Source organism: Haplochromis burtoni, unplaced genomic scaffold (assembly GCF_018398535.1).
Source record: "Haplochromis burtoni strain Fernald_Lab_line unplaced genomic scaffold, NCSU_Asbu1 Contig_14, whole genome shotgun sequence".
Classification (NCBI taxonomy): domain Eukaryota; kingdom Metazoa; phylum Chordata; class Actinopteri; order Cichliformes; family Cichlidae; genus Haplochromis; species Haplochromis burtoni.
Window position 1 is genome coordinate 3,379,134 of NW_024582375.1, and position 27,443 is coordinate 3,406,576.

The following is a 27,443-nucleotide window of genomic DNA, read 5'->3' on the forward strand; positions in this document are numbered from 1 at the left end:
TCAGTGCTTTTAGGCAAAGCTTTAAGACCGAGCTGAATTGAATTACATCGCCAATTCACACTTTGATAGCGTCTATTAACTTTGCAGACGGTCCTGATGGTAAGCCTATCATATGGTGACTGCTGTGTAACGGGATTGCAGATTGTAGCACTACAAAGTGTGTAGCGAGCAAAGCGTGGCAGAAAGTAGCAGGCCTCCAAACCACCGCTGCTGCAATGAGGCTGATGGTAGTCGGGCGCTGAAATGCTGCAAGAGTAACAAAGAGCTGCAGCACCCCCAACAGAGGGTAGAGACACACCGACAGGCAGCGAGGTAATGGAAGCAAGTGTGTTCCTGCGCACTGAGCAGCCGTTTGGTTTGGTTTGTTCCTCTTTCTTAATGTTAGATATCAGTTTGTGTGTGTTGTATGTGTTTCTGCAAGTTATTTACAGTGTTGCTGACCCACAGATCTCCGGCATGTATGGGAGTACGTGTGTTAAGTGACCACATATAGTGACCAAATACTGAACAAACAAAAATAAGGAAAAAAAAGACTCAAAGAAAGAAAAAGAAATGATGAAAAGGTGGAAGTGAAAGGATAAACTGCCAAAAAAGAAAAAGAGGAGAAAAGACCATTGCCATAGCAACAGCAGTATTTCTGCTATCCAGCAATAACTGCTTGATGTCAGATGCCAGCTCTTGGTCTTAAAATGTATTAAAAGAGAAAGATATGCATAAAGTCTGTAAAATTGTGGCTTATAGTCTCCCCTAGAGAGTGACTTAGAGTTTACAATATTAAATACAGTCTCTAAACACATCACACATGCACAAATGTTCAACAACACAACGTGCCATATAGCGGTGCATTTGTCAAGATGTTTACCCGCATCATAAACAGCTGGATGTTTCATGGACTGTTACTAATCACCAATCAACAGCTATTAGAGCTCTGTGAGCAAAAAGTTTGATGAACTGTGGAGCCATGGTAATGAATGAAGAACTTAAAGTTCCTGTGGCTCACGTGGCTCAAAGAGACTTGTTCCGGCGAGTCATCAGTTCTCAGTTCGCCACTGCCAGAGATGCTCAGCCGGCTCCTCTACGTGCACCCACAGCAAAGCAGCTAAGGTGGAGGTAACGTGCTATTGTGGGCTAACAGGCACCTTTCACAAACAGCTGTAGCCGTAGCTGCCAGTACTACTCAGCCTTCTATTAGGTGCAGCTATGGTATGAATTTGAAAATCCTCATAGAGGGTCATATGATTGTTGGGTTTTCTCTGTACATATTATTGTACGATCTACTGTACAATATAAAGCGCCTTGAGGTGACTGTTGTTGTGATTTGGCGCTATATAAATAAAATTGAACTGAATTGAATTTTCAGAAAAGCTGACCTTTGACCTTGACCTTGAGGTCGAGATCACTGCAATTCGTACTGGTCCGAGATTTTTAGTAGATACGCCTATGGCAACAATTTCAAAATCCCACGTCACCTTGTTCTCAAGTTATCACAATTGCAAAGCTAAGTGTCCAGACTGCCCCCTCGCATGCTGACAAATGAATAAAAGCCGTAAAGATGGTGAAACAGTTTAGCTTTTATCACAACAATAAAATGTTTATTCTAAGCACTTCGGACAGTATATTAAGCCAACATAAGTCTACATAAAGGCCAATCAAGCAATAATAACAACAGTAATAAGAGTAATAATAATGCCACCATGAAAACTGCTAGAACTTTTCAGAAGCACCGTGATAAAAACTTTTAGTCATACCTCCAAGCATGAACTGAACTGCAATGCCACCTGTCAAGAAAATTAAAAATCATTTAGGCTAAGTGTCGGTCCAAATATCTAATAAATGTAATAAATAAATCTGTTAATTTGACGGTGACTAATTTTAATCATTCCCATTAAAGCTTTAATTGAAGCAGTCTGAGGTGATCCCAACAATGAATCCATCAGTGCTTATAAATAGCCATAGTAATGGTTTTGTCACTTCTGAAGCATTTGTAAGAGAAACAAGATCATTTAATAAGCTGTATGGAGATGTTTCAATATTTTCTGATATAATGAATAATTTGTATCACTGGTTTTTGGGCTATTCAGCACCATGGGGTCCAAGTATTAAATTTTTCAGTATTAGCTTACACTTGATTGATTAATCATGAAAATAATTAATGGTTGAATCTCTTCTTCCATTTCTCTAAAACAAATGGAAAAAATAAGTACATTTTGGGTTCATTGAGATGCGATTTGCATTGAATCTGAAGTACAGCTCCCCAAAAAAAACAAAAACAAAATAAAAACCTCTATTAACTCGCTAAATATATTTTTTCACTGTGGAAAAAATTCAGTGTTTCACTTGTAACATGGAATGTGAAACTGCAAAAGTTCTACTCTGTAGTAGACGGGACTCATTTTTTCCCCCTTTCCCCCTCAGTTCTGTCTAAAATAGCTTCCCCCTCACTGTGCATACCGTGGGTGCTGTGTTCAGGTTCACTCAACAGACCGGCTCGCCTCAGGACATCAGGAATAATTAGCAGAGATCAACCTGACATCAATCACTCTACTCTTACAAGCGTACAGGTCATCACCTTCTACATGACCTTACATGCTAAACAGACTGCTGTCACAACCTGTCGCCAGGTTCAATGAAGAGAGAGAGACAGTTAAGAGAGAAACTGACAGCGGTGTTAAAGTTCTGAATGCAAAGGAGATCCTGAAGCAAGATGATCAAGAAAAAGAAATAATGTACTGACAGGTGCAATATTTATATAATGCACCCAAACTATTTCTTGGGCAAATACCAGTAGTACATAACCAAGTATTAAGTTGTGTGACCAATGGTGCTGGGTTGTGCACCAAGTCACACACATCTCTACATTTGGTCTCTAGAGGCTGGCAGACCAACCATGTCAGGTGGCTTGGCCCCAAAACATGGCTGCCTCTGCAATTAATTACACCATTCAAGCGAGCAACCAGCCAATGGATCATCCCAACCCTCGTCCTTTGAGCTCAAGGACAGTCGGTCAAATTTCCCTTCCACACCAGGGGGTGTCATCCCCACTGACACAGTCTGCTGGTATGTATGTGCGAATTGTATAAGCATTAATGCGTCCCAGGCAGCAGCAGAAATAATGGCCTGCCCTTAAAGGACAAGGAGTGGTATGTGTCTGGTCATCTTACTTTTAAATGAAAACTTCTTAAATTGTAAAAAAAAAAAAAGGGAGCTGTAAAAGTCTTTGAAAATAATCTAAGTAACGGCAAAAGCAAATCATCCAACTGTGAGCACACAGTGATATTATTTACCTTTGTGTTTACAACAGGCTTAAATTCCATCAGATGTTGGCAATTTATTTTTTTCCTTTTGTATTTTCATCTATATCCCATTCTTTGGAGCTGCAATGACCCAATTTCCCCACGGGGATCATTAAAGTTTCATCTTATCTTATCTTATCTGCCCCATCCTTCTCCCCTTCCCTATCACCTCTCAGCACCCCCCTTCTCCTCCAATCCTTCACTTAATTATGTCCTGTGAATGAAGTTCATCTTTCATGCTGCCAGCAGCCGGCAGCGTGGCTCGCCCGTTCTGGGGTATCTAATCATGGTGCAGGGACTAAACTAAATTTAGACAGTCAGCATGTGATGCCTGGCAGGCCTTAATGGGGGCTGACATCTCAAGACACTCTGCTGATGTGCAAGATACACTTTTCCCGAGCCGGCCGCAACCGCTGTTGACTAACACTGATGACTTGTGAACCAGTTTGTTAGAAAAGTTTTCAAGGGGTGAAGAAGTGTGCTGACGAAGGCTATTCAAGCCTAATGAAATCCTACATTTACATTTTAGGATCGTAGCTAATGCCCACTGTGTGTGTGTGTGTGTGTGTGTGTGTGTGTGTGTGTGTGTGTGTGTGTGTGTGTGTGTGTGTGTACACATTAAAACAGTCTACATGTGCAAAGTTAAGCATCCGCAAAGTCATCCAAGGGACACTAATTTTGCACACTTTGATTCAAACTGCAAGTCAACCAGTACCATGTATTAAGCCATTAGGTGATGAGAATGCAGATTAATGTAACAATTAAGATGTGATTGCAAACAATAATGATGGCAATAGCACAAATTTACTGAGAATGATTACATTCTAAGTAAACTGGATAAAACACTGCTGCAAATTAAAGCCTGAATAACTACACAACAGGTATGTGTGCCCACTATAAACATAGACTGTATATAAAAGACGGTTGTAGGCACTATGATGTCACTATTTTGCATACTAATATTTTTGACCAAACTTGCAAATTACTTTTTGCTTGTTAGATTTTGAAGCCAGAAGTAAAATATTTGGATGCAAGGGTGGAGTGCTAGGTTATTAGCTAATGCTAGCTAGCTTGATGCATTGACATGATTTATGGATACATCTCACGGGATATTCGATATGTTATCATTAGTGCTAGCATATTAATTAAATATACCCAAAGGCACCAGTACAACATAGAGGGGCTTAAACCTAATAATGCACATCTTAAAGCATAAATAAAATTTAATGGGATATAAAATTAATTGAATTTATAGTTATTATAAGGAGGGATATTAGGAGGGAAATTTTTTGGCCACAGCATGTTTATTTTTGTTATAAAATATATATGGATGTTTGTAGAAGTTGATTTGCTTTTGGAGCCAGGTTAGCTAAGTTGCTGCCTTTTTAGCTCCCTCAACCTGTTATTACTCAACAACTGTTTTGAAAATTACTTTCCTTATTTTCTTTCAAGCAGCTTCAAAATTCCAGTATCAGTTGGCCTGTAATTCAAATGTTTCCAAGAAAGACAATATGAATGCAGGATGCAGTTTAATGTGAAACAGATTGAGAAAGCATTGATTTTGCACCAAGAGCAAAACAGTAAATCACCAAGGCACAAACAGTAGATGAGAAAAACAACAAGGAAATTACTTAAATGTGATCAGGTAAAGAAAAACCTGAAGAAAATGTTTGTCTCTAATAATACACTGTCTCAAATACACGTTGAAAGCTTTTCGGTTGCGGTAAATTAAGACCACAGTCGTCATTTGAAAATAGAAGGCACGGTATTTAAACTGTGTCGTTTCTGCGCTGAAATACGTCTGACACAGCTTTTTGCATTTAGCATATTTAGTGTATTTAGACAGGCGCATAACCAATTCTCCTCATAAGCCTTGCAGTTTGTGGTTTTGTTTTGTTTTTATCAAATTCACCACAGTGGCCTCGCTACGTTTTGTCAGCCACATTCAACAAACACATACACGCAGCTTAAATACACAAAAACAACCCAAGGACATCAGGTGTACGTCTTTAATCTCAACGAGGGTCTAAAAGCAAAAGGGCTTTTAAAAGACATTCGACTTTTACAGTTCATCCTGCACCAGTAATCCACACGAACTCAGCCGCTTTTAAAAGTCTCTGCTCTGACCAAAGGTAACCTCAGGTCAAACTAACGAGGAAGAAGACAAACATCTACAATTTTTGGTCATTAGTCTCAGGTTTACTGTTCAAATGTCAATATGTGATTTTTTTAGTATATACTATGTTGGTCTCTATAGGTTTTCCGTGTGATAAAACAACTGTATTGTGGGTGCTATTTTTACTACTTGTTTCTTAACAACTCACTGACTTGGATTTTGTCAAAGGTAACTGACAGACGTGTATATACGCTGAGACAAGCAGCTCTAAGCCTCAGCTTGGCCTCACTTAAGTATTTACGTATGTATTTTTCACAGTTCCACATTTAACTTTTTTTTGTCAAACAATGTTTGTGGTCCAGTGTTTTGTTCTTCATGAAGGACTGACATATGTTCATCCAACCCTGAATACAACTGCAGACACCTCAGTAAAATGTGGGATTTTTCTTCGTTCCCTGCTTTCCCACCTTGCTGTGATTTAAACCATTGCTATAACAACTGCAATAATTCCACAAATTCAGAAGCAATGTTCTCCAGCCAAAATCACAGGCATTTCATCACATAACATGCTGCAAATTGCAGACTAGTCACTTGATGGATCGCAAAACTCAGCATTCTGCACTCAGATAACTCGTTTGATGACTACTTCGATGTAACTTAATTACCTGAAACAAGGGAATCGATGCAACAAGCTAATGCGCACAAGTTGCCAAAAGTTAGTTACAAAGGACACAGAGTCAAATGCAAAGAGTTCACAAGGATTTCACGGCCACTGGGGTAAGCAGTGGTAGCAAACAACATCTCTTGGGTTGGATAAACAATAAAGGCCTGTCGTTTGGTTAGAACAAAGGCCTGTCATTGGCTTTTGTTGTTGGGGTATTTTTTCCCCCCTTGTAATCTGCATGTCCAGATGGCTGGATGACTTTCTCCCTCGCAGCATTGTTAAAAGCACGACACAGCTGGCAGACAGAGTGGGAAGCAAAAGAGTGCAAGGAAATGAAAACGTGAAAGAGTTCAGGGAACAAAAGAAATAAGGCAACGCTAGAGAGACAAAGTAATAGCGAGACAAGTGAACTAAGTAACAGAACACATTGTAACACTGACAGATGGAGACTGGTGGACAAATTTCTCTTACCCAGATCTGTGTTGGGTCCTGCCAACAACTGTTTGAACTTATCTAGGCGGGACGCTTCCCTCTCGGTCATGGCTGGAGTGCCAGATGTGTTCTGGTCAGCCATGCGAGCCACTAGAGGGATGACAGGAGGCCGATGGGGCAGAGACCGCTGTCTGTGGAGGGCTGCATGCTCACCTGCTGCATCTGGTGGAAGGAGTGAGATGAGAGAAATTAGGGCTGCATAAACACACAAACACACATCCAAAGGATTGAGACGATGCAGCTCTACATCATGCAGAAAACACGGAATATGTGATGAAGGTCTACGGCTTGCTGCTACATTAAAGAAAACATACATCCACATGTAAAAAAGGACAGATGGCTTTTATCTTCATCAAACTCCTAGAGAAAAATTTCAACTGCAAAAATTGTGTCTACTCAAAGATCGTTTTTTGCAATTTAAAAATGCTCTGCCTCCTGAATGTGCAGGGCATTCGCTGCACTTTAATTTGAGCTGTGGTGAGTTGATACCGTGTCTGGCAGCAAAAGGTAGCTGTACGGTGATAACAAGTTAAACAGCAGGCGAGATAACGTGAGGTTGCTGTGAACAGCAGACAAAGTTAAATTGAAGAGCGGCTTTTTCAAGCTAATTGAGTTGATATCAAATTACAGAACCATTTACTCGCACGCACTGCAGCCTGAGAACCCTTCTGCCTGCTGCACCAATCGACTACATGTGAGAAAAGTCCATGCGGTCCAATCAGATGTCTACTGTGCGCTTCCTGTCCTGTCACCTCCATGTAAACTAAACTAAATATTTACAGCAACGATAACAAGGGCTGTCATGGCAACAGATTTTCATGCAGGATTAGTGTGGCCAAAAGACAAGGATAATAGTGTGACACCTAAATCTGCCATATCACGCATAACTTTCCTTTTTTCTTTTAGTAATTTTACATTTTAATTGTAAAAACAGCAACGCAGTGCAGCGACTCTCTCAGGCCAAACTGTGAGCCCATCTGCGAGTGAAGACAGTTTAACTGTGCAGCTAGCTTTAGCTCGGAGCACTCTGCAAGAGATGAGCAGAAAAGCCACGTGAAGAGCAGACAGAAAATATGTCATTAAACTAAAAATCAAGTCCTCGATGGTTCATTCGTCTCCACCTCTAATGTTTGTAACAGCAAAGCTGCATCGAGCTGCACTGGTCAGGGATTCAATTCTAACAGCTGATTTACTGTGGGAAGTCAGTCCGTCAGTATGTGAGAGGAACAGCTGCAGTAACATGAAAGCGACATTAGCCTGGCCAGCAAGTCTAAATATTACAGTTATTGTCAATTGCAGACTTCAGGTTTATTTCACAGGGTTTTCCAAAAAATGTGAGCATTAACTGTTCAAGAATTACAGCCACTTTTATACATAGTGGCCATATTTTCTAAAGACTCAAAAAGAATAATTGGACAAATCCTAAGGTTTTTTTGAAAGTTTAAACACATGGACATCGCCAAATGTTGCGTTTCCTCTCTTGAGCTGCTCTGCTAGGCTTTTACTGCAGCCACCTTCTGTTGCTGCTTTCAGTGCTGTCTCAACTGAAACGCATGCTCTATTGAGTTGAGATTAGGTCGCTAACTTTATCCCATTTCTTTGCCTTTAGAAACTCTTTGATTGCTTTTGCGGTATGCTTTGGGTCATTATCCATTTGAACTGTGAAGCGCTGTCTGATCCATTTGGCTGAAGCTGTCAGAGAGTATAGTCCTGTACACTTCAATATTCATCTTGCTTATCCTATCAGCAGTCCCATTATCAATAAACACTGGTTTCCCGCTTCCAATGGCAGTCATGCATGCCTTCATCGTAACACTGCCTCAAAAGCCGCTTTTTTCCTTCTCTTCCCATCATTCTGGTACAGGTTAATGTTTGTTTTATCTGGCTTTGAATAAGAGATGGTATCTTATTTATCTAGTCTGTCCTTCCTGTTCTTCTGTGTAACCTGGGGGTAAACTGTCTGTATTTCCATTAATGAAGGAACCTCTCAATTTGAGACTTTGACAATGATTCACTTACCTCTCTAGAGTGCTTTTGATTAAAGTTCTGCAATCTCTTCACTTCACTCCTTCGCATCAGTTTTGTTTGGACCTCACTCAAAGGTTCCAGTCAAAAGACACCAAATTCAAGTTCAACACTTTTTAGCTTTACTAATAACGGACTAACAAGGCCACAAATCTCACCTGGCCATGAAATTGCTTGTCAGTCAGCTGTCCAATTAACTGTAAAAATGGGAGACTATGTATAAAAATGGCTGTAACTCCTAAACTGGTAAACCAAAACTTCTGTTGAATTAAAGCTAAAGGTCCAACATGGTGGTATACTGAGGCAAAAATTACAAAACTTGTCTCACTGTCTACATAGTCCAATCAGATGTACTGTGTGCTTCCTGTCCTGTCACCTTCATCTAAACCAAACAAAGGATTTTCAGTAATGATTACAAAATCTGTCATGGCAACAGAGCTGTATACGGGATTATATAGTGGGAACAATAGATAAGGACAGTCATGCCCCTAATGTCGATCATACTACTAGTAAGAAAAGGCAACTTCTGGCATAAACTTCTACCACAATTCATGTGTGAGAATCACTTTATGCACATCATTTTAGAGCCCAAAGAGAGTACTTAGATATGACATTATTGTATTGCTTGTATGCAGGTGTTAATAGATGTAGTTACGGCTGGTGGCTTGTTCTGGAATGAGCTTCCAGTAAAGCGGCAGTTGTGGTTTTATAACCGTGAAGGCTCTATAATGCATAGACAAACACATTAATTCAGTATTGAGGGCCACATGTTCTACCAGATGTGCAGAAGAAACAACAGAAAGAGTCCCACAAAACCAAGCAGAGACAGCACGCAGACAAGTGTGTGAGATCAGGACCTCAATGTGAAGACGGACACTGCTCCTATCACACTGGGCAAGTTCATAAAAAAAACATTTTTAAACGCCCTGTCGTCCACACTGCCAACATTTCCTAAAGCAAAACCAGAATCACACAAGCATTTGGCAGCAATTAAGAAAACTGGAATGCTGCCGATTTTAATACCCCTTTCACTTTTTACAAGAACAAATAAAAGGCTACAAATCTGTTCTCAAGTGCTTTATTTGCACTTAGAAAAATTAAAAAAGATTATTCAAGCTGGCAGCAGCTTCTCTCTACTGGAGCCCTTTGTGTCATTTTAACAATAAGCCCTTTTTTATAGTTCATTTAATAACTTTCCTTTTAAAAGGCTGTTAAGAGCAAAGCTAAGTTGAGAAAGTTACATTTCGGGGTGCACTGATTGTGAAATTTTGCACCAATACCAGGGAAAGAAAGAAATCTTACACAGTTTTAAATTGCATTTACAAACATGCAGCCAGCATTCAACAACACCAGTATCAGTCATTACTGAAGGAAAGCCAAAAACATTGGTCCAACTGTACAACATCTGTATAATGTTCAATCATCATGACTTCTGCTTTGTGCTGGCTAAACATGTAAAAGACAATATGATTTTTAACTGAAAGAAATTAAATTAGACAAATCTTTATTACAAATAATTATGTAAGTATCAATAAACGCTTAAAATTGATGACTACGTAAGCCACGGTAAGACATCAAATATTACATTTAAGGAAGGATTCAAAATAAATATGAGCAAGTGTACAAACATTTATGAAGAGCACTTTTCCCAAACATGACAGGCAGTTACAAAAGCAGAGTATGTATTTTAGAAGACAAGCAGAACAGAAAAAAAGCCCAAAACAGAAGACAAAATAAGAGAAGACAAGAGAAGACTTGTATACCCCTGTCCCAACAGATGATGTAGCCGTACATGGAGGCCAGATAAGAGGAACTGCCTGAAGGCGAAGGGCTGTTCGTGTTATCTGTATCTAAACACAGCAACAGGCAGTGGAGCAGACATCCAGGCAGACAGACAGATGACCTGCCAGACAGGACAACAGTCGGCTACACGGCTCACCATGTACAGCTTCAGCATCTGCTACTGCTGCTGGTGCTGCGGTCTATAGACATACCCGGTTGCTATACAGCACTACACAGTGTCACATTTAAACATGAACACTGACGTGACCTGTGGAGCAGGCTTCGTACAGTGACGCATCTATAAAAGGGAGCCATGATGCAGAACAGTTGTTGTGTATTATGAGGTCATGGCAGGTCACTCAGAGAAGCTGTGCAGGAGGTGGGAAGGTGTTTCTTTCAACTCCCATGTTCATATATAAGAGGAAAGGGACTTGAAGCGAAGGGGGGAGAAACACATGTTACTACATTTTTCCTTTTCTCATCTTTGAATATTTTTATCTTACAGTGGAAAAACAGTGTTGACAGTCAGACCTCTGATTAAGTCTGATTCATTAAGTCTGCTTGTTTCCCCTATTGCCTTAAAATGTGTTAACACAACTTATTAATGAATAATGAGTTCTAATGTAAAACTAATCATCAGGTTTGCTGATTCTGAGACTTCAGTGTCAATATTATGCGTAGCTATCAGCTACATAAAATGCAATCTTGAGATCCCTTCTCAGGCACTTCCCCTATCGACCTCAGGTGACCTTGATAGGCCACACGATAGGGTGGGGCAAGTGGTTTCCCCTTTAACCCCCGGTGATTGTAATGACTCACATCTGTTTTTGGGGGGGGGGTTTTTTTGCACCTTGGCTCGCATGATGACTCACATGATCAACAGTGGGTCAACAGTCACTTCGAAAGCGGACGACACTCACTACAGTTTTAATACCTGAGACTCTCAACCCTCTGTTTTTAGAACTTGGATGAGAGCTGAAACATCTTCACAAATTCCTTGCTGACAGTTTAACCAAAAGGCATTTCCAGTGGAAACTGGCTGACATATCCTGAGTATAACCATGTATAATATCCACAAAACTTAAAAAGAGGTTATACACACACATTATGTTCAAGCCCAGTACGTATTATTCCGTGAGACTACGGTAGCCGTAATGCTCTGACAATCCATCAAGCGGTGCGGCTTTGTAGCTTAGCAAAGTTGTACTAAAACATTTTTGACAGATTTTTTAACCGTGTATCACATAAAATCCGTTGGAGGTCAAAGTCAAAGTCAACTTTATTGTCAATTCTGCCACATGTACAGGACATACAGAGAATAGAAACTTCGTTACTCTCAATCCCTAGATAAAATAAAAAATGAACATTTAAATATAAGAGTGATTAAAAATGCAAGTAAAATATTTTAAAGTAAAAGAAATTAAATAAATATAATACAATTTTACATATAACAAGAAAGCTATACAATATACAATATAAGGGTAAATGACATTGGGTGTAAACCAGGCAGAGTAGTGCAAAGTAAACACAACCAGAATTCATACATAAGGCGCACCAGATTATAAGGGGCACTGTCGATTTTTCTGAAAATCAAAGGATTGATTTTAAGTGTGCCTTATTTTCTGAAAAACATGGTAATAACGACGGCCTGCTTGCATGCTCTACCAAAAATAGTGCTTTGATGGTCGAAAACCAAACCAGTTCCACACCACTGAAGTTGCAGCATTTTTACAAACGAATTCTGGTTCATCTGTTTCATTCAACGATCCGCTGTCGCCCTTCTCATTCTCCGTCGCCACCATGCTTTTTCTGCCATGTGCATATGAAAACAAAGGCACTGCACATGTGCGTTTTTTCATATTCTATTGCGATATTTCATTTTCTTATCGTTGCCTAATATTATACTAGTATTACCGTGTTCTCCCCGTGTTTGCGTGGGTTCCCTCCGGGTACTCCGGCTTCCTCCCACCGTCCAAAGACATGCAACTTGTGGGGATAGGTTAATTGGAAAATCCAAATTGTCACTAGGTGTGAATGTGAGTGCGAATGGTTGTCTGTCCCTGTGTGTTGGCCCTGCGACAGACTGGTGACCTGTCCAGGGTGTACCCTGCCTCTCGCCCTATGACAGCTGGGATAGGCTCCAGCGACCCTGAAAAGGATAAGCGGAAGCGAATGGATGGATGGATGGATACCGTGAACAGTATGATATGGCCCAGCCCTACTCACAAACTAACCCCAGAGCATGAGGGAAACTGAAGTTTTACACAAACTGAAAGCTAAGAATATTCATCAAGAACCTTTACTGCTCAAAGCAACACATTTCCAAAAATGCAACTCTTACTGTGAAGTCAGACAGTATCTGGTTTGCATTGTGCTCTTCATAGTTTTACAACTGCTTAGCAAGCAGTTGGAGAGTGTTTGCAGACAAGTCAGCAACTCCCATGCAAATTACCGGCAACCGTGGCATCTGCTAGCAGCAATCAAGTTTTTGGTACAGCATTGCTCTCTCCTTCTCTTTCTTACCAATTTCACCGACTGACAGCAAGCAAACCTGCGACAACTGGTCAGGGAATACTCATTTTTCCATAGCAACCAGCTTGGTGGTTGCCAACCAGGCTCTAGGCCCCTGTGGCTGAGGTTTAATGTGATATTGTAGCTACTCTTTTTACCATTTGACAGTTAAAAATATGCGTGTGTGGTGACTGAACTTCAACATAGAAAAGAACGGTTCTCAATAATATGAAAAGAAGCAGTAATAGCTTAACTTTCCATCTCCTATTTATGCTTTTTGAATTGTATTGAATTGCTTTTTGAGTTCAATTTCAGCAATATAATTCAACTAATTTCAAGACTTTAAATTAGCGGAACTCGGGTGAATTACTGTTTTATTTATTTTCTTATTCCTGAAGTGATGTTAATGATAAATTCTACAATTTTTCACTGAATTAAATTTAAAGTAATTTTCATGCTGAGCACTACACAAACACGTCTGCTCAAAGTACAACATTAGCAGTCTTAGCAGATGTTCTCACTGCAGAATGACAACATCTGCCAAGTCTCAAAGCAGCTGTGAGGCACAGTAAATAAATCCCACTAAAAATACTGGCGCCACAAACACTCCAACTTTCTGAGCTTATAAAAAGTGCATCATCACTAAAAACCTAACTATGTCGATCATTTTTAATTGTGTTTAATGGATTTTTCGCAAAGCAACAAACCTATTTATGGCGTTGCATTAGAAGTTACAGCGGTGACATTTTCTAAAAGATGCCCTATTCACCTTCCATGTATTGCCCTCCTCAGAAACTCATTTACGGATTTAAGTGTATCGTTGCAGAAATTTCTCTTAGTGAACACTTGGGCTTAAAAAAAGAAAAAACCTCGCAGAACACTGAGTAATGGTGCTCACTAACCTTTAGGTGACCCAATTGGAGCTTCGCTGTGGGACTTCACTAGGCGGCCATCAGTGTAAGGGCTGCTCTGGGATCCAAATAATACCTCAGGGCTGGTCGCGTCTCCCTCTTCCACCCTGTCCTCCTCTTCCTCTTCTTCATTGTCCTCGTCGTCCTCTGCCACCTCCTCCTGTGTGTCGTCTTCTCTTCGGTCCAGCTCTGATGTCTCATCCTGCCTCTGTTTCTCCTGTTGCTTGCTGTGATTCTCAATCACCTGTTCAGCAGATAGAAAAACAAGGTGAAACCTTGGTGAGCTTAAGGCTGGTAACCTCCCCAGAACACATAAGGCGTACAACTCGCTTAGATGAGTAAACTAACATGTTGGTTTTTTTTTTTTTTGCAGCTGCTACTTGCTTGAGAGAAATGCAAACTGTGCAATTTTGTAAAATTTCCCCTCTTAAAGATAAAATGCATAATAACTCTATGAAAAGAAAAATCTTTCAATTTGTTAAAAGTTGTCCTTACCTCAGTTAATGAACACACTATCCTTAGTAAATCTCCAATATTTTAATTTCAGCAAATGCAGCAAAATCTGAAATAATCTTTAAAAAAGCCATTGAATTGTTTGCGCTCAAGGCCACAACTTGTACCATTTCTTTCATGGCAGGCGGCATAGTTTAGAGAGGAATCTATTTTAACAGGAAGTTTATTTTATGTCTGCAGCATGTATGTTGTCCAGACTCTTCAGAGAGGACACATCACCCTGGCAACCAAGACAAGGGCGCTTTAAAAGAAGACTTTACCATGACATTCCTTTAAAACTAACGCTGTAGATTTAAGGGCCTATCCAAGTCATTTTTAATGATAATTAATCGTGTATTTCAAATGATATGTATGTTAAAACAATAGAAATGAAGTGTTCATGTTGTGAGCTTACCTACCAACACCTCCAGCCTTCAAATATGAACCTATTTGCCCTTTAAAAGTTGCTACATATTATTTATGGACACAAATAAGAACATGTAAAATAGCAGAGATGAAAAACTGTGTTCAAAAATATGAATAAACGCTAGCAAATGAATACCCAGAACAAAAGAATCATTAGTATTTCACAAAATACACTGAAGCTGTGTTGATTCGTGATGAGTGCTTCCTTCTACACAGACATAGGAAAATGTGCTACTGCAGTGGAAAGACATCAATCAGGCAAAACTGCTTTAAAGTAGTTTACCTTATTGGCTGTTTCCATGACCACCTCGATGTTGAGGTTCTGCGCAGCCATGGCCAGCAGCTCGTCGTCATCATCCCCGACATCCCAGGCGTCGCTCGTGATGCTCTCAAACTCCTGGAAGGTGGTCGCCTTCTTGGGCTTGCCTGGAGTGGCTGGAGGAGGCTTGTTGCCTGCTTTGATCAGACTGAAGGACAGAGAGAAAAACAGGATAATGGGGGGAAAAAGAAGTGGTTTTCGAAAAAAGAAGAGAAAAGGGATGGGTGCAGAGGGTGAGAGAAGGAAAGAAAACAAGAGAAAAGAGAATGTGAGATGAATAATTCATTAAAATTAGGAATTAATAAATGAGCTAGCATTTGTCGTTCACATATTGTAAAATATTTCAATTTTACACAAAAACACTCAGCTTAGCTTTATTTTAGTAAAGCTAATCCCGGTACCAATCAAAAGGACAGCTTTTAGGTAAAATCAATAAGCAAATCAATATGAGTCATTCTTCAATTATTAATGACTGCTACCTTTTTATTTTATAAACCAAATAAACAGTTCTTCTTACAGGGACAACATTTTGGACGCCTTTCCAAGTCAGTAGGATACTTTTAATTGCAAAAGTGCCGCTTTGACAGACACAACAGCTTAAAAGAGTGCTGCAGACAGCTGTGTGTCTGTCCATTCATTATGTAATTTTCACTTCAAGTTTGATCCATGTTTAGGCTGTGATGTACGCACAGCATGGTTTTACCGCTTTCTACTTTCTGTTTCCTGAGGTAGGTCGTGGTGTATTTCGAAGCATGTTTTGGATCAGTTTCACTTCCTTGACTGACTTCTTCATAATTCTATCCACAATCTGCAGCGATTTAGCGGAATCCCTTCGTCTCTTTCTATCCGTGTAACGCCTGCCTGTGCAACAGCATGCACACAGGCCCGAAGCGGAATAATTCCACCCCCATGCTGAACACTTTGCAAGGTGTTCTTTTCATATAACACTGCTCTTTTTTTTCCCCCTCCAAACATATCTTTGGCTTATTTTACAGGTTTAAGGATTACTTCAGATCACCCTTGCGTGCAGACCCAGTTCACGAATCAACCCAGTGTGCGAATTACCACATGTACAAAAGCACACACGTGCACAGAGACACATTAACTGAAGTACATCATTAGCTTAAAAGTTTCTTTGAGTTACTTAAAATTTCTTTGAGTTACTTTATTGAGGCTGCAAGGATACAGTTTAATTTAGCTCCGTTTTCATCTGTAACACAATTTTTTGCTATTTGCCTACAAAATCCTAACTGCACGCTGCTTGACATGGATCATGCGGTGTGTCTGTCAAATGCTGATTGGCTGACGAGTGAGCTGGAACAGGGAAGTGAGCGGCAGCGGTGTTTACCAGGAATGGGAAAAGCATCAAAATAACATGAAGGACTGACAGCAGCACAAGCAAGAAGTGTACAACAGACCGGTTGTACCACATTTTTGACACTGCCCTCATCTGACAACAGACACTCTCTGCAGTCTGAAGATGCACACGGTCTGCCAAAGCACTACCACCCCCGAACTGTAATTTCCCTATTACAAAGACGGTTATTACCATAAGAAAGAACCAGGAGACGTGTACACGTTGGCCAACTTCCATCCTAACTCAAAAGAAAGGGAAAGTTTGAAAACACGCAAATTAATTTCAACCCTCTGTGGAAATCTACACGAGTAAACATTAATCAGAAGAAAGAAAAGGGTTATTACTGAAGAGGAGACTGTGTTCCCCTCTATTTGAGTGCGTGTATGAGAGAAATCCAGAGAGAAAAAGAACTCTACACTATGTCCTGCTCAGAAGTGAGTTTACTAAAGTAAATGTGAGTGTAAGTGACAAACCTCAAGTGAAATTATAAAATGAATGCACAGACACATTGCTGACTGCAAAACTCTTAAGCTGTTAAGTTTGTCAGAGGAGAGCTTTTAACTGTATTCTCATCAGTTCTGAAGTCATTACCTATGGTCTGGCATACTACACCAAACCAATTAAGTAAAAGATAAACCAGTAAATGACTGAAGTAGATGTGTTTCGCTTTGTTAGTATTCTATTAAAAAGAGAGAAAGGATCTAGCCATTTCCTGTTGTCAACAAAGTTTTCTTTTTCTTAAAACAAACAAACAAAAACAGTGAGCTCACGATAAAAAGAAAAATGTTTTTTTTTGCAAATTGACAGAAAATTATTGTTTTAGAAATAAAAATAGTCTGGGTTTTTGTGATTTTACTCATTTATTTCTTACAGTTGCAAGCCCACAGCCCATAGAGCTGTGCTGACAGGCGTTATTTGTTACACTAGCACTTCTTTGAATGCTACTCTAAAAGAAAGGGGCACAAGTTGTGTTTTTCAATAGTTTACAGGACACTAGTATTAACGGTCCAGTTCAGGCCACTTAAAATTAAGCTGTGCTGTACTGTATGTATGCCATGAAAGCTATCATTTTAAACAATATTATTGGTATCTGCCTAGACTTTCATAAATGCTGCACCTCTACTAATGTTAGAGACACTGCTAATGCCACTATATGGTATGCTATACTATTCTACAACACACTGGACATCTGTATAGACAAACTTCAAGGCCCCACTTTTATTTTTTGATAATGTGAAACTTTCTTTTGTCCACACAATTTGTTTCTCAAATTACTTTAAAGCAATTTTTGATATTAATCCAAAACCAAAAAAAATAAGAAGTCAATATTTCCGACACCAATACTGAGACTTTCAGCTTATAGACAGCCTATGGAAGGGAGAGCAATGTGTTATGATTTACAAGATGAATCATCAATATGAACATTTTTTTAATGAACACTAAATATTTATTTATTTTCCACAATAATTAGCTAACAACAAAACAGACCTTTCAGCTTTTCATGTATTTTGAAGTTGGATTTTGCTTTAGACCTGGAATTTGATTGTGTCTTCCTTTAAAAGACTTTGGGTCAAATTCTGTTTAAAGATATATTTTTATAGTGCTCTTTAGTGCTGGGCGATATGGAAAAAATATTTATCACGATATGAATTATTTTATATCACGATAACGATATATATAATGATATACCACCTGACCTGTGGTTTGAGTTACCGTAAAGTATGTCGCAAATCCGGGTGCACGTACAGCAGCACCAGCTCGCAAAGCACGAGACGGAGTTTCGTTGCGAAAAATATCATTTTTTTTTATACTTTATTTTCTCTTGCATAAAGTTAAGAGCATGTATAGTGAGAAGACAACACTAATATATTTGCCACAGGCTATTTAACCCTTTAAGACCTACCATAGAACCAAGTCCGCCAGAGCTTATCTTTATGTTTTTACATGCTGTAGTCCCATTTGTGGGAGCATTTCAAGTTTCCATATATCAATACAACCATTATAGCCCAAATTTTAATAATATGTATGCATTAAGTCCATAATAACTACATAAATTGCAAAAAAATTGTAGTGCAATTAACTACAAAAACAATTGAAAATCGTTTGTTTAGTTTTTTTACATATATTTCTAGTTAGAAATAATTAAGAGGTGTATCCCTCAAAACTGTAAATACAAAATACTTTCCAACCACGAGAAATTTATTTTGAGTGTCTTCATAGTTTTATTTTTGAGATACACTAATTTTTATATACTACAGGAAAAATGAAAATAAATATTATAATGCATCAAAATAAACTATTTCCAACAGTGTAATTTGAGTTCTAACCATCCCAGAAACTATACAGAAAAGCATAAAGTCTAACATGACTTTTAAAAACACCAACAAAGGCTAATAAGGCCCTTTCGCAAAAATGACGTCACTTCCAGTTTCGGGCAGGTAATGGCGGACATGCAATAGTTCGCGTTGACGTACATGCCAACGTAGGAAGTGCTATGAACATCAGCAAAGCGTGTTTCTGGAATATTATGTTTTTGCTTTTTTCTTCTTATACAATTTTTGCAAAGCTATATGTGGAAGGAAACCGTGACCTAGGACAAGCTAATGGCATAAGATGTAAGTACAACTCCTCCGGTTTCACATGCAAAAAAATTTATTGCACTACCTTACGTGGTTCCAGTTCTACAGGGATTTAAAAATAGTTGGGTTAAACGGAGTGTGCCTGCTCCGACCGGTTGTAAAGGGTTAATTATATATTTTATGTAATAATATCTAAAATTTGGGTTAGAAACGATAGAAGACAAATGGCAAGATAGACACTTTTCTATCCTCCACACGATATATATCGTCATATCGCCCAGCACTAGTGCTTTTGAGATATATTTTCCCTCATTTCCAATAAAAATAATCTTTTTCAAAACAGTTTAGTGGGATACATACTGAACCTTGAGGACAGAAACAAGGTATCTCACCAGTATTGATCCAATACCAATACCAGCTTTGATACCAATACTACTTATATTAGAATCAACAGTTTCATCACTATTGATTATACTCTATTGCAGACATGGACACGGAGAGCTGCTATGCTCCAACCACACATGAGCATGTATAGTTGGAGCACTGTAATGACAACTCTCCGCAGACAATCACAATTAACAGACAGGCACGCAGACGTGCACACAGACCCTTGTGCCCACCATCTAATGATGAAATTTACATCACTTGGAGCCTTAGTGGACATGCAGACACAGAAAGTATAATCAAGGCTTAGAATTGCTCAACTGTCTTCAACTTGTTTACCCAGTCACAAAATGACTGGACTTTCTTGTAGAGTCACTGCCTCTGTGGTCATTCCAGTTCTGCAGTTTCAAAGTGCAAAACAGAAGATTACCAGAATTATAACTGAAAGACTCGACAAATGACATTACACACATTGAAGTAACTTTAAGTAATAATAGGCTCAACCCAGCCCATGATGTCACAGATGGTATGTTCATTCGTCAGTTGTGCAATGGAAAAACATATACATCCACATTCGTCACTGGGATGTGGCTAAAAATACAGCAACCGTTCAGCCACACCTGAGCGTTTTGTGCCGTGACAAACTGAGGTAGAAGAAATCTATCTCAGCACCAATACATTGGATAAAACAGGCCTACCTTTAAATAAGCTGAAATTAGCCGCCTTTTTAAGTGTACATAAATTATTTTCCCCACAAAAAACATTGCTGCTCACAGGATTGCGTTTTCACAAGGTCCGGTAAACTGAAGGTGCAATAATGAACATTTCAAATTGGTCAAATTGCTCAAGTAGCCTACTTATAGCATTTGAGCCATTTATCAGTTATCTCACAGAAACTGATAAAAAAACAAACAGAACAATCTGCTTATGACATAAAGCAGAAAGTGCTGGTTACTAGGGCTGTGCGATATGACCAAAATCATATAACGATATAAATCACAAAAATGTAACATTTTCTGTAAATTCTGTGAATCTCGGGCAGCTCGACTTGCGGGAAGTGTTTCCAGCTGCGCGTCATGTAGCTGGAGTCGAGTGTTTTAACAGATGCATGAAACTATACAGTTTTAAACATAAGTTGTAACGGCCGCCGTTTTCTTTTTGAGTATTTATACACGGCGTGCTGCGGGGAAAAGCCTGTTCTAACGTTTGAGTCTAAGGTTTATTTTTTAGCACCTGGCGGCTCTTTTTTTGCTTCTCATCCGTAAATAATCTGCTCTTTCACGTGGTTCAGTTTATTTTGAAAAGTCTCAACAGGATCTTGAGCTTTATGGTGAAAGGTTTATGTGGAACATAAACAAGCGGACACGCGATGGTGTTACCATCGTTGTTGCTAACCACAACGCATAAAAACAGGCGCTTGTCCGTCTGTAGTGTGGTTATATTAAATATAAGAGAAAGAGAGAACTTTAAGAAATTAATATAGCCACTACAGTGACCATCAAAACGATGAAAGAATATTGTTGTAAACAGTTCATTTTGCGACACCACGAAACAAACGATAGCGTAAAATGAAACGATAGACGTTTTTATATCGGCATCCGATATATATCGTTATATCGAACAGCCCTACTGGTTACTGTGGGAGAAGGCAATGATGGTCGGTGGTGTTTGCAGGGAGGCATTAACCAAAACAAAGAAGTAAACTAGAGAAATAAGTTAATCCCCACAGTAATTTTGTGTTATCACACAAACAGAGCCACACCTCCATGTAATCCTTCAGGAAGGCGCCAGACAACCAGATTTGATGTGAATGTAACCTAACAGCAGGGTTCACCCCGTCTGCCGTGTGTATCGTCCACCAAACAGACACACTGACTGACAGCTGGAGTATAGACAGGGTGAACAGAGCAGAGACAGCAGAGGCAGAATCTTTTTTCTTTTGTTATGACAAATTAATTTTGTGCTGGCAAAATGTTTAAAAGTAGTGTGAAAAAGAGCTGAAAGACATTTAGGTATTTTTTCATGATTTCATGAAGTAACCCCCCCAAAGTGGTAAGCATCAATAAAACATTGGTTTCAGCATCTGATACAGATGGAACAACTGAGACAGATCATTGATTTTAAACCTTCAGCATAAGGCAAATGATTTCTGCTAGTGACAACAACACAACTCAAGCAAAAAACAAAACAAAACACAAGTATACAGTTACGCCCCATTCAAAGAGAATGACCTAATCTAAATGGATAATAACTTTTTTTCCAAAACCAACCATTATTAACACAAAACAATAATAATTTCCCATGGTAGGGACAGTTTTTTTTCTCCACTCAACAGTACATCACTTTTTTTAATCTGAAGCAAAGTACCGGGTCGACATCAATTGGGCTTTGAAGTCTAGTTTATCACATGACACAAAAACTGACATTGGGCCAGAGAACTTCACCAAGATCACATGGTATTTATTTTTACAACAAGGAAGTCGGTTTAACTTACTTTGCATGAAGGAGCGGGTCGAAGGGTGGATGCTGTGCACCGTACACATGCTGAATGCTGAGGAAGTGGAAAAGATAGAATGGAAATGAATGAACTATTCGATCACTGGCTGGCAAGCTAGCATGTTAGCTTTAAGCTATTTAAAACAATACCAGTTTAAACTGCAGGAGTGAGACTCCGTGTGACCCGAAGTGCAATAATTTGCCGTGAGACCTTGACTACTCGTGTTGTGAAATAGTTACTGTGTCATTAGTTACAACTCTGCGACGGAGTACTGATGAACTATTAGCCACTGTTAGCAGCCTAGCTCTTAGCCTAGCTAACAGTTGCAAGGGGTAAAATGCGTCTACGAGACGTTTTTACCACAGACGTTGGCCAGTGACAAGAATGGGAACTTTGTCCAACAGCAAAGCCCCAACAATCAAAGTGAAAGTTGGCGTTTGAAGAGCAGCAGCGCAGCGTCAGATGAGTGAAGCTAGCTACGCTAAGCTAACAAGCAGGAGGGAACACGTCACTCACCTGCCAGGAACCTTCGCTGCATTCCTTTTCCAGAACTGTTTTTTGTTTCCGTCGCTCGACATCTTCCCGCAGCGGTCCACTCAGTCCTAAACTCAAACACCCCGACGCTGTCGTTATCTCAAAAATGTTAAATGTCTGTTTATTTACACCAGCTCCCCTCCTCCAAAACTCAGAAAGCTGCCATGTTGATACTGCCTAATCGGCAAGTAAACGCGACTGTGATTGGCTGGGGTGACACTTCCTCACTGTAACCCAATCACAAGTGAGATCTGGTTGTCGGTAGGAGCATTTTTTTAATAGGACGCTGACGTCATGCTCCACGGCCTTTGCTGTGTTGACAGAAACTCCGACTGTGAATCAAAGAGACCCTCCAGCATCAGGACCAGAGGGCAGGCATACAGCATCACCAACGAAAATACATGGACAGGATCATGGGAGGGTTTTTTGGATATTTAGAAATGTTCATATAATATGTATACATTGTTTTTCAGGCAGAATCTTTAAATAGATCGGTTCTCATACAATTTTTGTAATATAAATCTGTAGTTTGTGTGATGCCATATATTGAATGTTGGTTCTCACTATGTATAAAATAAAGTCAGGTTTATTTTAGGCTTTTCAAACTTATTTTATGAACTTGGTGAACTGACAGGTGATTCTATTAATACAGGTTTTATGTGCTTGGGAATTTGGAAATTAAACTTGAATGATGCTTTTTTGAGGCTATAATAAACAATAAACTGTCCTGGAAGCCACATATCAACTAAATGTTTAATAAACTGGCTGTATAAAGTAATAGTTAATATTACAGTATTACAGCAAATGGATTATCATGGTGGAGTAACTATGTGAATATGAGGATGACTTGACTCAGTAAACAACACGTTTGGCCTTTCTGTTCTGCTAAGTTCTAGCTCCGCTCATCAGAAAAACAACCCACTGTTATTGTTACGTGTACATATCTACAGCTAGTGCCAATGAAGGCAACCTGCATAAAGTTTAGTTTGTATTTGCTGTTTGTTTCTATCTATCTATCTATCTAGTGGTGAGACTTGCTTCTAGAGTGTGTTTTGTTAAAAGGCAAATGCTTTAAGTCAGAGTCAGTGTGCTCATATGTACAGAACAGGGAAAAACAAATGTTCTTTTGTTTTTTATTTTCACAATTCTGAGTAAAAAGTCAGAATTCCAACATTAATCAAATTTTCTCCGAAATTAGACTTTTTTTCTCAGAATTCAGACCTTTTTATTCTCAGAATTCAGACCTGTTTTTATTTTCCCAGTGGCCCTAATCTTCCGTACACACGCTTACCCTTGTAGATACTTTGTTTTGAAATTGGTAGCCTTAAAGGTAAGAGGTCTCACTCTGCCCTAATTTTCCCTTTATGTTATTTACATTGTGAGTCATAATCAGTGGTGGATCGTTAAAATTTTACATGGGGGCAAAGGAGGGGCATGAGGCCTAGGCAGGGTGGCACATACCTCTTTAGAGAAGAATGTTTTAATGCTTGCAGTTAAAAAAGAAAAACAAAACAAAGATGATTGTAGTGAATGTCCTCTCGCAATAAATGCACATGTAAATGGAGTCAACAAAGTTTTCCCAAAAAGGCTCTAAATTTATTTTTTTCATATTATGGTCACATTTCTATTTCTATATCTTCCTTTTATTCTCTATGTTACTTGTTAAGCACCTTGGTTTTAAGTGTGCTTTATAAATAAAGTTTATTATTATTATTAGACCAGGTTGATTTTTATTACTGAGTGAGTCATCTTTCTCATACACGATCTTCATCCTAAGTTCCCCCCCTCCCTTTCCCTGACGGCTCAGGCCGACCGGCGTAACCACTGCAAACAGCGCAGACACTTGGCACGCGCGGGCGATAATAAAGTTGCAATGAGGAGCATCCAGCGGCGTAACGAGTGACACCTAGGATCGGTAATATGGAGAAACAAGTCACGTTACTGTCATCGCAGCTCTTTCAGAAGCACAGGCAGGTAGAAGTAGTTCTCGGTCGCAGTGTTTTGGCGTGGAAACCGGTTGAGAAAAGTAGAAAACCATGCTCGGGGACTTGTGACTCAGGTAAGTGTGACATAAGTGTAGGTTTCATGGGGGAAACTGACGAAATAGACACCGGCTAAACACATCAGTATTTATTTAACATGGCAAAGTGGAAACGTGAATGTGAATGGTATTTTAGAGTGCAGCATATTTGCCTATATGTTCATCCACTATTTGCCTTCAGGACATGAAACCATTGTTATATATGCAAAAAGAAAAAAACTGCAGCAGCTGTTTGGGCTCCTGATCAGAGCAGGCACATGTTGAGAAAGCCTCAATCAGGATATGAAGCTGTGGTTGTTCAGCTCCGTTCACTGACAGGTGCAGGTCACACAGGTGTGGGGGGTTTATTGTTCTTGTTGGGGGTTTTTTAAAGTCGCAGGTCGTTAGCAGCCGGTGTTTCTAATGTGCAGCCTGCAGGGTTCACTGTTATGGGTTCACTGTTATTTGACATGCCCCCCTCCAGGAAGCACTTCATTTATTAATTCAGTCATGAAATGGTCCGGTGAGTTCTTTGAAAACGTTCACAGTGTCAGCTCGTTTAGAAAACACATTAAGCTTGGTCAGTATAACCTGGCGAGTTTGAGCAGGCAAGAGGAAAAGAAGAAGTCAGAGCCGGGATTGAGTTCTACCCTCACTATATCCACTTTACTGTAACTCCAGGCTGTCCAAACCAGAAGTCTGCTGCTTGTTTACAAGTTTAACCCAAGCATTGTTCTATTAAGTACTGCAGTTGTAAGCAGATCTACATAACCACATACTGCTGTTTCAGCTGTATATGCATGCCATAAAAAGATGGCCCTCTACCCACAGCAACCTCACCTAAAGCTTGCGTGAATACCTTGAAGAAGTCTGCAGATTGGCATTTTAAACTCAAAGACCAAATTTATTTTTATGTACAAGCTGTTGGGGATTTTAATAAGGAGCTTTATGGGAATCGACTCGCTGTCTTGGAGTCCAAGTGGCCACTAGTAGAACTGCAGGTTTTATCACTTTCAGGATGTGTTGCTGCTTGCAATCCACACATGATATGAACAGTTCAGTAAATGAGAAAACCAAAAATCTTCGTTTTCAAAACTATGAACTGGTTTCACCATTTTTAAAAAACAAAAACAACAACAACATTTGTTGCGTAGTTGACAATTTCACACACTTCCTGACAAATAGTTGTAGTTGCAGTGATGTTTTTTGCAACCTAGAAGCGTCTGTTTCTTTTCTAGCTTACGACTGTCCGTCCATAGTTCCTTGCTTTTGCCTGGATGGCTTTCTCATTTCTCTTTCTCCCAGTTTTGATTACCTAACATATTTATCTTTTATGGTTTTACACCCAGCTGGTGTACTGTGGTCGAGATTAATTTACTGGATTAATGGCATGTGCATTCACTTCTCGTTGCTGTGGTTATCAAGCAGGGCTCCCAATTTTATTTTATTTTTTCCGCCCTTTCCCATCGTCGCATCAGACAACTTCCACTTAATCCGGACCCTCTGATAACCTCCAGAGGCTAATGTTTGTTCATCGAGATGAGCTCCCTGGTCTGCAATTACTGTACCACGATCGAGTAGAGTGATTACAGCTGGCTCCGCACACTTTAAATTTAAACCTGCCCATTGACCTTCCTCAAAGTGGTATCAAGCGCCCTATAATAACCTGCCATAAAGACTTCCATTTATTGAGTCTATGCTCAGTGTAACTACATCAAAATCCCTCTCCCACCCCCTAGTGATCTCTGTGACAAGAGCAGGTCGGCTTTATTGTGGAGTTGGGAAGCAAGCAAGGACACTTTGCCAGTGGGTTCAACATATAACACTTCTGTGGAGTGCGATTATCACAAGTACAGCCAGTACAGTGTGGTTAATCAGTGACTTTAATGAAGAAAAGGATGGTGGCTGGAATTTTCCCTCACGTAAACAAGTGCTCAGTTTCTGTGCTATCGCCAGTGACCTAACTGTCATAAACATTCCACACTTTTCCCTATCGCACTTGTGGTTGTCTTTCACAGTAGGGATATTCCAGATGAACTCAGTCAGGTCACAGTAGCAGCATTTTTCTTCATCACTGTCAATTTAGCTTTTGTAACTCCTAACTGGAACCAAGCTAGGCATTTCTGGGAATCTGTTGCGCGACAGGAAAAAAACATCATAGTCAAAAATGATTCAGCATGACTCAAGTTTGACAGATCCTCCCCAGCTTGTATATTCCATCTCCGCCCATAGAGGATTTTCCAGAAGATGAAGTTGACACCCGAAACCATAAATTGTGTTAACATGATAATAATGATGTTACCACTTGACCTTATATGTGAATTTGTTTAAAACAGAGCTTCCAGATGTAAACTGCACACAGACACAGACGCACACAAGCAGACAAACAAAAGCCAGTCACTGAGATGGCCTCTGAGCCTTGGAGTAAATGCTCTGTCCACATAATGGTTGAGTCACTTCTCTGATGCAATTCAGATCAGAGTAAAGTCGTGAATAAATCATGGCATATGCTTTAGAGAGTGCTTCCCCTTCCCTCCAAATCACTATGCTTAGCAAGCAATACTTCCTCAGGCCTTCTAAGCCTGAATGTCTCTCCCTGCCAGAGGGGGAGGTTTAGATTTTTGCTTTCCCATATGTCAGCGCTGCATAGACACCCGGCGTGCAGGGCTTCACTTTTATCGATATTGAAAGTATCGTAAATCGGCCTAAAACAAAGTTAAGAGACAAAGCAAACCTAGGCTGATTTTTGTCCATTAGTCAGACAGGACTACAACTCGGTCGCAAAGGGTTGTGAAAAGACAGAAGTAGTGATATAGTGCCTTGTCACGCAATCAGCAGAGCCCTGCACTTTTCTAGACATTGCGCAACAAAGGTGCACATTAGGACGTAAGCCTGACATATTCAGATCAGACAGTAAACTGTGTTTAACCTGCCAGTACAAAGTCTATGTAACGCAGGGATGCACAGAGGTGAGAAAAGCTCAGGTAATAGTCCGTCTTCCATAGTCACTGGTGTCTCCGACCTGCTCCTGATCTACGTAG

At 39.7% G+C, this 27,443-nt stretch overlaps 2 protein-coding genes across 4 annotated transcripts in view; one reads left to right on the forward strand and one right to left on the reverse strand.

Annotated features, from left to right (window-relative positions):
* The window catches only part of tbc1d22a (TBC1 domain family, member 22a), a 158,461-nt gene extending 135,870 nt beyond the window's left edge, over positions 1–22,591 (reverse strand). For all 3 annotated transcript variants that reach the window (XM_005915698.3, XM_005915699.3, XM_042217849.1), the window contains exons 1-5: positions 22,365–22,591; positions 21,846–21,902; positions 14,996–15,179; positions 13,786–14,038; positions 6,545–6,727 (exon numbers count right to left, since the gene is read on the reverse strand). In XM_005915698.3, the coding sequence (XP_005915760.1) occupies positions 6,545–6,727; positions 13,786–14,038; positions 14,996–15,179; positions 21,846–21,902; positions 22,365–22,426 (739 nt within the window). In that variant the 5' untranslated portion in view covers positions 22,427–22,591. The remainder of the gene's footprint in view (positions 1–6,544; positions 6,728–13,785; positions 14,039–14,995; positions 15,180–21,845; positions 21,903–22,364) is intronic.
* A 1,599-nt stretch (positions 22,592–24,190) lies between these two features.
* Positions 24,191–27,443, forward strand: part of cerk (ceramide kinase) — a 49,950-nt gene continuing 46,697 nt past the window's right edge. The window contains exon 1 of the mRNA XM_042217855.1: positions 24,191–24,441. Coding sequence (XP_042073789.1) covers positions 24,303–24,441 — 139 coding nt within the window. The 5' untranslated portion in view covers positions 24,191–24,302. The remainder of the gene's footprint in view (positions 24,442–27,443) is intronic.